This window comes from Protopterus annectens, chromosome 2.part1, assembly GCF_019279795.1.
Source record: "Protopterus annectens isolate FY-2018-M chromosome 2.part1, PAN1.0, whole genome shotgun sequence".
Classification (NCBI taxonomy): domain Eukaryota; kingdom Metazoa; phylum Chordata; order Ceratodontiformes; family Protopteridae; genus Protopterus; species Protopterus annectens.
Window position 1 is genome coordinate 1,994,870,228 of NC_056729.1, and position 12,553 is coordinate 1,994,882,780.

A 12,553-nucleotide genomic window follows, 5' to 3' on the forward strand; every position below is an offset into this window, starting at 1 on the left:
AAGGCGGAGATTACTCAGATCTCGTTTGCCGCTTCGCTAACGAGGTGCCTTCTTTTACCAGCTCTAGGTAAGTGAACTTTTTAGAGACTTTTTGTCTACCCCCTTTAACTTTATATATAAAAATATTATATTTTGTTAATTACCGACTCACTTTAACCCTATTCCTGTCAGTGTTCCCTTCTTTTTGAGTAAATATTCCCTTACCCCTAGTTAGGCCTTAGGCCTTCCCCTCCCTAAATTTTTCCTGTCAGGGATTTTTTGTGTGTGACTGTCTGTTATCCCTGTTTAATTTAATTTAATTTAATTTGTTGGACTGAGTGTTTTTGTGTGTGAGTGTGTTACTGGTGTTTCATCGACACAGTTATGTCAAAGGACACTAAGGTCTCAGGCTTCAAGAAGTGTGACTCGTGCTGTCAGAAGATGTCTCTGACAGACGGTCACACTTCTTGTGTTTATTGCCTGGGACCTTTGCACCTGCAGGACTCTTGTGCTATCTGTCATGCTTTCAGCCCAAGAGTCCTGCAGGAATGAAAAAATAAGCTCATATTAAGGGGCTTATTAAAGCCTGAGAGCTCCCCGACTAAGTCGGCGCCGGGGAAGCCCTCGAAACCTGTTAAGCCTTCAGCTCAGGCTTCCAAGCCGTCGGCTTCAGGTTCTTCCTCACCAGGCTCGAGATCGGCTCCGGCCGGAGCCGATCTTTCCATACCAGTCTCAGTATCGGCTCCATCCGGCGCCGATACTGTCAAGTCCAGACACTCAGTGTTGGCTCCGGCTGGAGCCGACGTATCTTCGGCTCCGATGGCTCCATTGATCTCAAGATCTCGATCCCCTTCTGTGGAATCTATTCATTCGGCTCCGAGATCACCCTTGCTCTCGGAGCGGAGCCATCGGAGCCGATCTTCTCGGTCATCCAGGCTATCTGATCACGACCTTGAGAGAGTGGTGAGTAGACTATTAAAGTCTCAGGCATTGGCCCAAATACTCCATAGCCCATCTCAACAGACGGTAGCTATATCACATCCACCGAACATTCCTCCTTCGACTCTCTTACAGAGCTCGGAGCCGGAGCTCCTCGGAACCGGTACCGTTGTGACTTCGGAGCCGATACCACCCCTTTCAGCTCCGTCGTCCTCGGCTCCGATTTCCTCCTTGAGACCTTCCTTGGAGGGATCCGGGCGTCTAGTCTCTCTCGTCAGCTCCGAGAGGGCGAGTGGCATCGGACCCTTGTCCGACCCCGTTCTCCCTCTCGGAGCTTCGGCGTTGGTGAGCTCGGCCCCGACATCTGCCTCGGAGCCTTCCCTCTCGGTGAGGCCTGGGGTTCCTATCTCTTCGGAGTGGGAACTTTCTGGTCTCTCTGACGGGGGAGCCTTCGAGGCGATGAGGAGTGTACTAGCCCCTGGGCTTAGTCAACGGACAGTTCCATCAGCTCCTCCCACTACAGTGCCTGCTGACGTCTCTTCCCACTCTCTTGCTCCCGGACCCAGAGATCCAACGCCTCAGGTTTCCCCATTGGGAATATCTTCCTCTTCCGAGGCTTCTCCTGATCCGTCAGGAGAACCCCCGCATAAGAGGACATGTAAGAGGAAACATTTAGACTCCCCTGAGTCTATTACATCAGATACTGACTTGGATGAGTCGGAGGGATCCCCAAGGTCCTCCTCTGAGGATGTCTCATTTTCAGACATCCTTGAAATCCTTAAACAGAGGGGGAACTGGCCCTCCCTTAATCCCTCCGAGGACGAGTCAGTATACCTGGAGGCGTTCGGATCTCGACCCTCCACCTCCTGGGTGTCTCCGCCTTTCGACCCTCTCATGGAGGTAGTGGCTCGGAAGGCGTGGATGGCTCCAGATTTGGTGGAACCTATCCCCAGGAGACCTTCAAAATTTATTACTGCCCCACAAGATAGACAATATTTAACAAAGGGTGTCCCAGTTGATGCCATGGTGGTGGCTGCTGCCCACCAAGAAGGAATTAGCTGATCCTTCAGTACCTGTCCATCCTCCTAATAAGGATTCTAGGACTATGGACAGGTACGGTAAGCGGATTTTTTCTTCAGCGACTTTTGCCATGAGATCGCTGAACTACTTATGCCACTTCACCCGCCTTCAAAGAGATGTTCTTAAAGAGTTGGGAGAAGTTTTATAGGATCCGTCAGCTGCTGGGTCTTAGGATAAGATTAGCTCACAGCTAGGAATCCTTAACTCCATTGCTAACTCCTCCATGCGGCTCATTTCTTATGCAGCCGATGGAGCGAGTAGGGCCGCAGGCACAGGAGTGGCTTTAAGGCATCAGTCCTGGATGCGGCTTTGTAATTTTGCAGACCCCTTCAAGGCGTCTTTCACAAACTCCCCTTTTGATGGCTCGACCTTGTTCGGTCCTCAAGTGAAAGACACTTTGACTAGATGCAAACAAGATGGCAAGACTCTTTCTGCCGTAGGAGTCCGTTTCTCCACCCCTTCTAGACCTTACCCCAAAGGACAGAAGGGAGGGAAAATGTGGTTCCGCAAATCTCAAGGAGTCACGCCTGATGCACGAAGTCAGTTTACCCCCAGAGGCAGAGGGGGTAACAATAATAGACGCCTCCCTAGGGGCAGAGGTGGTCCGCAGAATCAGGGTAGCAGAGAGCCTCTTTCTGACAAACCCTTCCAGCATCCCTGAGATATTGCCCGATTGTCCGCCTTCGGAGGCAGTCGGGGGAAATTATCGCTGTACCCAATAGCCTGGCTTTCCCTTTCTCAAGACAAATGGGTACAGTCAATTATATCCGAGGGTTACAAAATTCCCTTTATTCAAACCCCAATTCAACAAAAGGGAACCCTTCCAGACGTTCCACCCGGTCTAAGGGAACTAGCAGTACTAGAAATATCAAAACTGCTAGTAAAAGAGCCATCCAGCCAGTCCCAGCAGACCAAATAGGATCCGAATCTACTCAAGGTTCTTTTTAGTTCCAAAAAGACAGGGACTGGAGACCAATATTAGATCTGAGCAAACTCAACAAGTTTGTAAAGAAATCAAGATTCGGATGGTCACGCTTCAGTCCATTCTGCCCTTTCTGGGCAAGGACAATTGGATGTGCTCGATAGATCTTCAGGATGCGTACTATCACATAAAAATTCACAGACGCTCCAGAAGATTTCTCCACTTTCGGCTGGGGACCAGTCACTTCCAATTCAGAGCCCTGCCCTTTGGACTCACTACAGCCCCCAGAGTGTTCACCAAATGCATGGCAGTGGTTACGGCTCACCTGAGACGTCAAGGATTCCAGGTGTTTCCATATCTAGACGACTGGCTCCTCACTGCCACCACCAGGCATCAGCTTCTCCAAGCCAGAAATTACACCATTCACACTTACAGAGGGCTAGGAATTTCTATAAATTTCAAAAAATCTGCCTTGTCACCTTGTCAATATATTACTTTTATAGGCGCAAAATTGGACACTGTACAACTTTCAGCAAGGTTGACAGACCAAAGGATCTTGGACATTCAAAGACACGTCCAAGTGATTCTATTCAGCAACAAAATTCAGGCCAGATTTGCTCTGAAAGTACTGGGTCTTATGGCGGCCGCCATAACACTTCTTCCCCTCGCCCGCTTTTACATGCGGCTTCTACAATGGATGCTATTCACCCAATGGTCCTTTCAACAACTTCCCATGCGTCACGAGATCATAGTAACTCCAACTTGCAAAGACATCTGACTTGGTGGATATCGCCCCTCAAATCCATCAAGGCAGACCATTTGTTCCTCTTGCCCGGTTGCCACAGTTACATCGGACGCCTCCTGATCGGGTGGGGGCATTATCAGGGCAGAATGGTCCATGGCACTTGGCAACCTTTCGAGTACCATCTGCACATAAATGTTCTGGAGATGAGAGCAGTGCTTTTAACGTTGCAAGCCCTCAATGACTCTCTTCCCCTGGGAACTATTGCAGTCCAAACGGACAATATGTCCGTAGTGTGGTACATAAACAAACAGGGCGGAACCAAGTCCTATCCACTGTGTCGAGAGGCTCTCAGACTTTGGCAATGGGCAATCTCCTCTCACCGGTTTCTGATAGCAGCGCACATCCCCGGGAAATCCAACATCATAGCGGACAGATTGAGCAGAGCTATTCTCATGCCGTACAAGTGGTCTCTCAATCAGTCAGTGACCGAAGAGATTTTTCAGAAGTGGGGCCTTCCTTGCTGCGACCTTTTCGCTACACCTCAAAACAGCAAATGCCCAGACTTCTTCTCTCTTTTCCCCCTTCCAGGCCATCCCCCCAGAGACGCTCTAACCCAAGATTTGCCCCGGGGACTTCTTTATGCTTTTCCTCCTTTTCCGCTGATACCTCAGCTAATTCAGAAAGCAACCGCCTTGAGAGCCAAGTTGATTCTCATTGCCCCTTATTGGCCTCGACAGATATGGTTTCTGTTCCTACATCATTACCTCTTGGTACAGCCATGGCATCTGGACCCGGTTCCAGATCTTCTGACCCACCAGTCGGGTCAACTGCACCAATCCATACCTTCTCTCAACCTCACTGCTTGGTTGCTCCACTTCCATCCTTAGCCAGGCTTCCTATGATTTCTAATCCTGTACGGGATATCATAGTAGCTTCCCTAAAATCTTCTACCAGAAAGATCTACACTAGTAAATGGCGACGTTTCTCTTTCTGGGCAAAAGCTAGGAACATAGACCCCTATACTACTCCAATTCATTCGGTATTGGACTTCCTAGCTGACATTTTTAATTCAGGATCCTCTTCTTCCACAGTGAAAGTTCAACTGGCAGCCATTTCAAATTTTCATATAGGCTTTTTGGACCACAACATTATGTCACGTAAACTTTGCAAGGCATTCCTTTGCGGTATCTTTTTATTGAAACCTCCAATTAGAGACCCCCCACCACAGTGGGATCTAAATTTAATTTTAACATCCTTGATTCTTCCCCCGTTCGAACCTGCAGCTGCCTGTTCTTTGAAATTGCTTTCTTGGAAGACACTTTTTCTAGTTGCCATTACATCTGCCAGGAGAGTATCTGAGCTTCATGCTCTCTGTGTTCGCCCTCCCTATCTAATATTCCACAAAGATAGGGTATCCCTAAGAACTAATCCGTCTTTCTTACCAAAGGTGGCATCTCAGACTAACCTAAATCAGTCCATTGATCTTCCAGTATTTTTCCCGAATTATTCTGATAGAGCTGAACAAAAGTTACATTATCTCGATGTTCACCGTCAGCCCAGATATTATCTGGATAAGACAAAAATTTTTAGGAAATCTGATCAACTTTTTCTATCCTATGCAGAGAACAGGAAAGGCCTTCCAGTTTCTAAGGTAACTTTATCTAGGTGGCTGTCTTCCGTGATCACTTACATTTATCAGCTCAGAGGCAAAGAGTTGGTTTCTAACCCAAAAGCCCATTCTACCAGAGCTCTAGCTACATCTACAGCTTTTCAAGCTAGACTTCCAATAGACACTATTTGTGCAGCAGCCACATGGGCCTCTCCTCATACCTTTGTTTCACATTACAAATTAGATTTGGTCTCCAGAGACAGAGCAAATTTTGGTTCCACTGTTCTCAAGAGTCTGTTCCATTGAGCCACCCAGGATAGAGGTGCTAGGGACGCGGTCCCATCCAGCAAGAATGAAGGCGAGATTGACAACTTAACATTTAGAAGTTATGTACCTACCATAACGTTCCATGTTAGTTGTCTTCTCTCGCCTTCTTTCTTGCGTCCTGCCCTCCTTCCCCCTAGCCTGGTCAGACCGAGAAGATTATACATCTTCTATTAAGAGGTTATTACCTTTTTCTAGCTGTTCATCTCCTAGTGTCACTAGATTATGTGGATCCTTTCTAGAGGGTTATGATGTTATTTAGTATTTCTTATTTTCTTCCTCCTAAGTTGGAAGAAAATACTATTATTTCTTTAGCTACCAAATGAGATCTGAGTAATCTCTGCCTTGCATCATGGGATATAGGGTTGCCTCGAGCTGGTAAAATTAGCTCTCGAGCTTAGCAAGTGCTGAGTCGGAGCCGAGGATCGGCTCCGAACCCCATCCAGCAAGAAAGAAGGCGAGAAAAGACAACTAACATGGAACGTTATGGTAGGTACATAACTTCTAATTTAAAAATACAATAATTAGTACAAGTCCCAGAACTGAAACTGAGCATGCGTGCTCGGCAAGTTCCAGGTTTCTGAAAATCTAGACTGCTATTAAACCAGTCTAGATTATAAAGAGAAGGCATCAGTGTACAGATGCTCAGACCTCTATGCAGTTACAGTTGCATAGACCAGAAGGGGATCAGAGTTAAATGTTTGCAGTCAGGTACGTGGATAGCTACTGATTGGCTCTCACTACAAGTGAAGGGAATTGGGTTAATCTCCAAGGGAAGGGAATTTGTATTTATTACAAGTGAAGGGAATTGGGTTTGTCTCCACAAAGCTGCAAGGGAAAGGGAATATATACAGTGTGTGTGTGTGTGTGTGTGTGTGTGTGTGTGTGTGTGTGTGTGAAATGCCCAAGTTAAATATGCCTGGTGGCTGGAGTTACTCAGTGTCAAACCCTGCCTTGGGTATAGGTAACAAGAGCCTGAATTCCCTACCCACCACCACTTGTGAAAGTTTTGCAGATCTTTGCCTCATATTTTTGTTCTGCTCTGTTCCTCATAAAATCTGTGGTTTCTGGATTTTTGTAATCAGTGAAGGATTGAATTCACTAAATAATGACAGGCATTTGAATTTCAGGCTTCATATTCTTCAGAATATACATGGTAACACAAAACCTTTTCTAAGTTTATAAGATCAATATTTGAAATTTGTCCCTATTTTTGGACTGTATTCCCCCTATTATTGGCTTTGTCCAGGTTTTTTGTGCTAAGCAGTTGAGAGCTGTGGTGAGAACTGAATTCACTGAATATGTTTGGGGGCTGTATTCCCCCATTATTGGCTTTGTCCAGTTGTATTGTGCTAAGAGGTTGAGAGCTATGGTGAGAACTGAATTCACTAAATGATAGCCATTTAAGTTTCAATCTTCCTGTCTTTCATGAAACAGCTGATTTGGCATAGTGGTATGTTGGTCTGATTGTAGTGCGCAGGATCCTGGGTTCAAGAAGACTTGAGAGTAAAACACCTATTGGTAACACATTTTATTCTAGTAACTTTCCAGGATTATACAAGCAATTTTTAAAATGTGTCCCTGGTTTTTGGGCTTTTGTCCCCCCAATACATTTTGGCTTTTTCCACATATCCTGTGCTGCAAAGTTGAGAGATACAGTTGTGTCGAGTGGATTTTACAAGGAGCTAAGAGCTTCAGGGGAGGAGAAGTTTAATGCTTCTGATGGTGAGTTGGTTTGCATTACAAATAGCATAACAGGTTGAATACTTACTTTTGATGCAGAAGGCTGTGGGTTCTACTCCCACAGTATATAGATACATTACTGTACTGTGTTGTACTTTTAAAGGGGATGGATACTGCAGTCCTGAGAATGTTCTCTATGGCGGAGATACCTAGTAACTATAAACCTGTTATCAGTTTGCCATCCATTCCCTATTGCAGTGTTACTAGCTTATCCTTTTTTAATGTAACATAAGCAATTTATTCCTCAAGGGCAACAGGCACTTTTTGTAAATGAAACAATGAAATATAAAGTTGTTTGCTAGCAGCAACCTCTTCATTAGTTATAGATCTCTTTTAATGTGGAATTATTCAGATGACTTTTACTTCTGCAGAGATTATGCATATTTACTGATACTGGTGGATTATAGAAGTCTGAGTAGACTTTTATGATGGAAATGTTCTGAATTGGGCAGTTTTCTCATTATTGGTGTATGCGTTTGTTTCATTGTTTACTGGAAAAATGTTCAAAACAATACATTTAAAATGCCCTCTAACAACTGTACTGTATTATACAAGGAATATAATTGAATACAATCAGGAAGGTGTTTTTTGATTATCTGATCAGCTCAGGTATGCCCCCACCAGTTCTTGGTTGGAGGTGTTCGATTAGGAACCAGTTAAATCAACAGTCTTTAAGCACAAACTTTTTTGTTGCTGAATATTTTCGCTGATTGAGTCTGAATGCTACTGAAAGTGATGAAGCCAAATTGAAGCAATCACTTCTCTTAGATCTTCATTTTTTTGGGGGGGGTACTTATTGTCCACACCTACGGAGCTAAGTCCGTCATGTAGGATTTCTGCTGCACAATTCCCCAGCTGAACTATACCTCTCAACTGTCCAGATTTTCACAGAATTAATAGATTTTTGCTTCTTATTTTTGGTTTGTTCCTCATAAAATTTATGGTTTTCTGGCAAATCAGTTAGGAATGAAGTCACTAAATAATGACAGACATTGAGTTTCAGACTTCATACCCTTCAGAAAAATGCATGCTAAAGCAAAACCTGTTATTTTATCAACTGTCTAAGTTTATACAAGAGCAATTTTTAGTACTGTTTGTTTGTTCCCCCAATACTTTGGCCTTATCCAGATTTCCTGCATTAAGAAGTTGAGAGGTACGTGCATATAAATCACTTTATAGAAGTAGGTATATCCAAACCTCTCAACTGTCCCCGATTGTGGCTCAAAATGTTGCTCTCCCAATAATAATCACTCCGCAAAATGGCAATTTTGGAAGAAATGTGGAGAGTTTACAATTAATAAATAATTGTAATGATTAGAGTTACAGATTACTTTTATTTTAGAAATGCATGTAGATTCTCTTATTTTGTCAGCAGCTCAACTTAACAGTACTAATACTAAAAAAGTGTCCCTTCTTTGACAGGTTCCAAGCTGTATTGTGTGGCTATTTTATATTTTTGTATTACATTTTTGGTTAGTTTTTCATAAAATTGTGGTGTTCTGGTAAATTAGTGGCAAATGATTAAAGATTGAAGTTAGAAAATAATGACAGTCTTTCGAGTTTCAGATTTCATACCCTTCTGAAAATGCATACTAATTCAAGACCTATTATTCTATTATCTTTCTAAGTTTATAAGAACAATATTTAAAAATTGTCCTTATTTTTGGGCCTGTGTCCCACTTCTATTTATGGCTTTCTCCAGATTTCTTGCTCTGAGGTTGAGAGGTATGACAAATGTGTCAGGGCCATCACCGTCAGCCAGAGACATTTCAAATTGTGACATACATGTTGTATCCCACTGCCCCATGTAGTGACTCTGGGTGTGTCCATGCAAGGCAAGGCACGGCACAGTTATGCAGTGAAAGTGTGCAGCATATCCTCTCATCCAAGGTAGACACAAGTACTACAGTGGCTTTTCATCTGTCCTTGATTTTGCAAAATGTTCTGGTTTTCTGTCATATTTATATACTGTTTATTTATGCTTCTTATTATTCAGAAAATGCATGTTGTTGCAGTGCCTGTTGCTCTGTGTTTAGGTAGCAGTGCTTTAATGACCATCAGGTAAGCTTGTCTGAGATTGTAAGATGCAAATAAGCTTTAATAAGCATACTGTTAAAAATTTATCAACATTAAAAGCCGTTTTTGTTGTTGCCATGCAAAGAATATTTACATAACTAGATAACATATAAGCTTTAGCGATTGAAATGCATATGACAGTATTTGTAATAAAGGCCAGGATTACAGTATTTTCAGAAGCTCATTACATTTGTTGGAGACTTGCAGTCATCTTTGCAGGCTTTACCCATAAACTCAACAGAATGCCAGTCTATCATGTGTGGCCCATAACCTGTGCAGTAATCCTTTAAGCAATTTATCTTGAGCTTGTTTCTTGTTTGCTGTTCATTTTTTACTTTGATCATGTTTTCCCCATGAAACAAGTAGATAGTTGTCAGGCAGCAGGTCTTTTTTGGATAAGAAACATTTTTACAAGTGGGTGTATCACAGAGATTACTACTTCCAGCATGTTACTTGGTATTTTTATAAAGCTGAATATAAATAATTAGACCTGCAGTGCAAGGAGAAGTGGTTTGAGTTGAGTGCTGCTTGTTTTTTCATACTTGATTTTGACTGGCATTCCAGTAATGTATTCAAAAAGTAATTTATTTTTTCATGCCTAACAATCTTTTTGTTTCCATCTAGATATTAAGTAAGCTGTCATGTAGCCAATGCATTGAAATATATATTTTTTCTTCTCCACTTCATTTTGTCTAGATTGAACTCTCATAATGACGGTTTGGCACCCAGTGCACCGTATTTAATTAAAGTCCTAGTTTTTGTGATTTTGAGCATAGCTCTGCTCCTTTCTAGTCAGCCACACCCCTTCCTGTTGGCTCCACCCATTCAGCTGTTTCCTGCAGCCCCTCTTTGATTTGAAGTCACCAGCTGCCACTGTTAATACTTCACATAGGCAAGAATGTGAAAAGTTAAATTAAGATGGAAAAATATATGATCTGCCTTCCATAAACATTTTGTAATGTGACAGTATGAAAGCACCGAAGAACAGCTGTCTTAAATTGTACTTGCAGCTGCTTCATGCATTATTACTTTATAGACTACAAATGTTAAACCACTGTTGTTCCTTTTCATCTCCAGGACCATAGACATTGATATTGCCTTCTCACTCTGCTGCAAATAGCATTTTCAGGAATTAAACTGAAGCTCACACTAAAACATAACATTGTTGTGTTATCTATGACTTAACTTTTAGCTACTGCCATTTTATTAAAAATAATTATGTTTGTGACTCTGTTGCCCTAAATATTACTGTTAATTTTCAAATTTACTAATGATACAGAAGAATATTGAATTAGGAAACATGTTAGTTTGCCTGCTTTAATAGTTTTTGACACTATGGAAGATTGTATTTTATGACAGGTAGATGTCATGTCCCTGAGCTTTAAGTTGATATCTTCATAGCTACTTGCAGGTGACATGCATAACTTTCCTGTTTTGATATCCTCTTTATTCTGTTTATATGGGACTAACTGGTTCTGTGGATGAATGTATTGTAAAATGTGCTGGTATCATGCAGTTGTCCATTTTGTGCGAAGGCTTACAGCTAAGAAACAAAGGAGAAAAACATCCAAAGGTTTTGCTTTTTTAGGAAAGTAGCTGCATCCTGTCTGGCAAAATGAGTTATGAAATAATGTTTTGGATACATTTACTGCTTCATTTTGTGTTTGATTTTCCCTAGGGTGACATAGGACCACAAGGATTACCAGGCACTTTGGGGATTCCAGGAAAAAAGGTAATTCTGTTTATTATAATATATTAAATTCACAATAAATATTTTCTTCCACCTTTACGCATTTAATTCATCATAGTTTATGACTACTGAAGTGCACTGTGTTTAAATGTAATAATACTTAAAAATAGGCAATGAGTTCAACAAGGACAAACCAACGAAAGAACAAACGATAACTAGTCAGCAGTTTGACGGCCAACCACAAAGTTCTAGAGATCCATAAAATAAATCCAAATCATGTTTAAAACTTTACGTCCAGCTTTATTACAATAAAAAAATTAAAATAAGTACTTTCGTCCCATATATCAGATTCTGAAGAAATCCTGTGGATATAGTCATCTTTTGTTATTTTGTTGGTTTGTCCATGTTTAAATGTAATGCAACATAAAGGTATTTGGAAAATTGGATTATTATAGTTAACCATTTAAGAGAAGGAGGAGAGACCTTTATAGTAAAATTGAACTGAAGACTACCATACCAGGAAGCACAGTGACAATATTTCAAACTAGAATAAAGCCAATTACATGCTTAACTCACACTCAAAAAAATTATGTTTTGCCTGTAGGTGTCTTTTACCCAGAAAAGAATTGTAGTCACCACCCTGATTTAAGTATTTCACACAGTATTTAACAATCATTCAGTTGCACATAGCACTGGCCTAACATATCAGTACATTCCACCATTCACAAAGGGTCATTTTTCTCAAGAGTTTTAAAGCATCTCTCCCTTAGATTGTGTTCTAATAACTAGACTCACCAATATTACTTCCCTCACCTTGTTATCCCAGTCATCAGTGACTATCATTGGATAATCTTTGTACTGGCAGTGTCAGACATTAAAATCCTCCACACAATAATCTCAACTCCTTAGCTAACTAGCAGCGGGTATGTATTGCGGTTAATCTTCACCTTTCAGCAGTGATCTTCATTCACAAGGCAATTAAATGTAAATATACCACTGCACTATTTATTTATTTTAATTTCTTTACAGAGAACGCCCAACTGGTAGAAAGCCCCTTTTCAGAGGAAGCCTGGGGAGAAAAGCTCCAAAATAATTTTGATACAAGTAGTGAAAAAAGTGAACAGTGTGACAATAGCATTTACAAGTACAACACAATGAAGTCAAGTAAACTGTGTGTGTGTGTGTGTGTGTCTGTGTGTGTATATATATATATATATATATATATATATATATCAGTAATTCATGTTAATTAAAGAATATCATCCAGTTTTATTTAGTAAATATTAAAAAAAAAAAATTTAAACAGCTCTAGTCCAGCTAAACATTCTATAATCCCATCCTGTATATGATTATAGCCTTTGCAGTGCTTAGGGAAAGAATGTGAATGAAAAGCTGAAAGTTAATGTTTTTATCAACTTTATCTACTTTCCGGGCATCCAAACAAAT

General features: G+C 41.5%; 1 protein-coding gene across 1 annotated transcript in view; it reads left to right on the top strand.

Moving 5' to 3' along the window:
• COL21A1 (collagen type XXI alpha 1 chain) overlaps nt 1-12,553 on the top strand; it is a 4,597,064-nt gene that overhangs the window by 3,624,320 nt on the left and 960,191 nt on the right. The window contains exon 20 of the mRNA XM_044063368.1: nt 11,096-11,149. Within this exon, the coding sequence (XP_043919303.1) occupies nt 11,096-11,149 (54 nt within the window). The remainder of the gene's footprint in view (nt 1-11,095; nt 11,150-12,553) is intronic.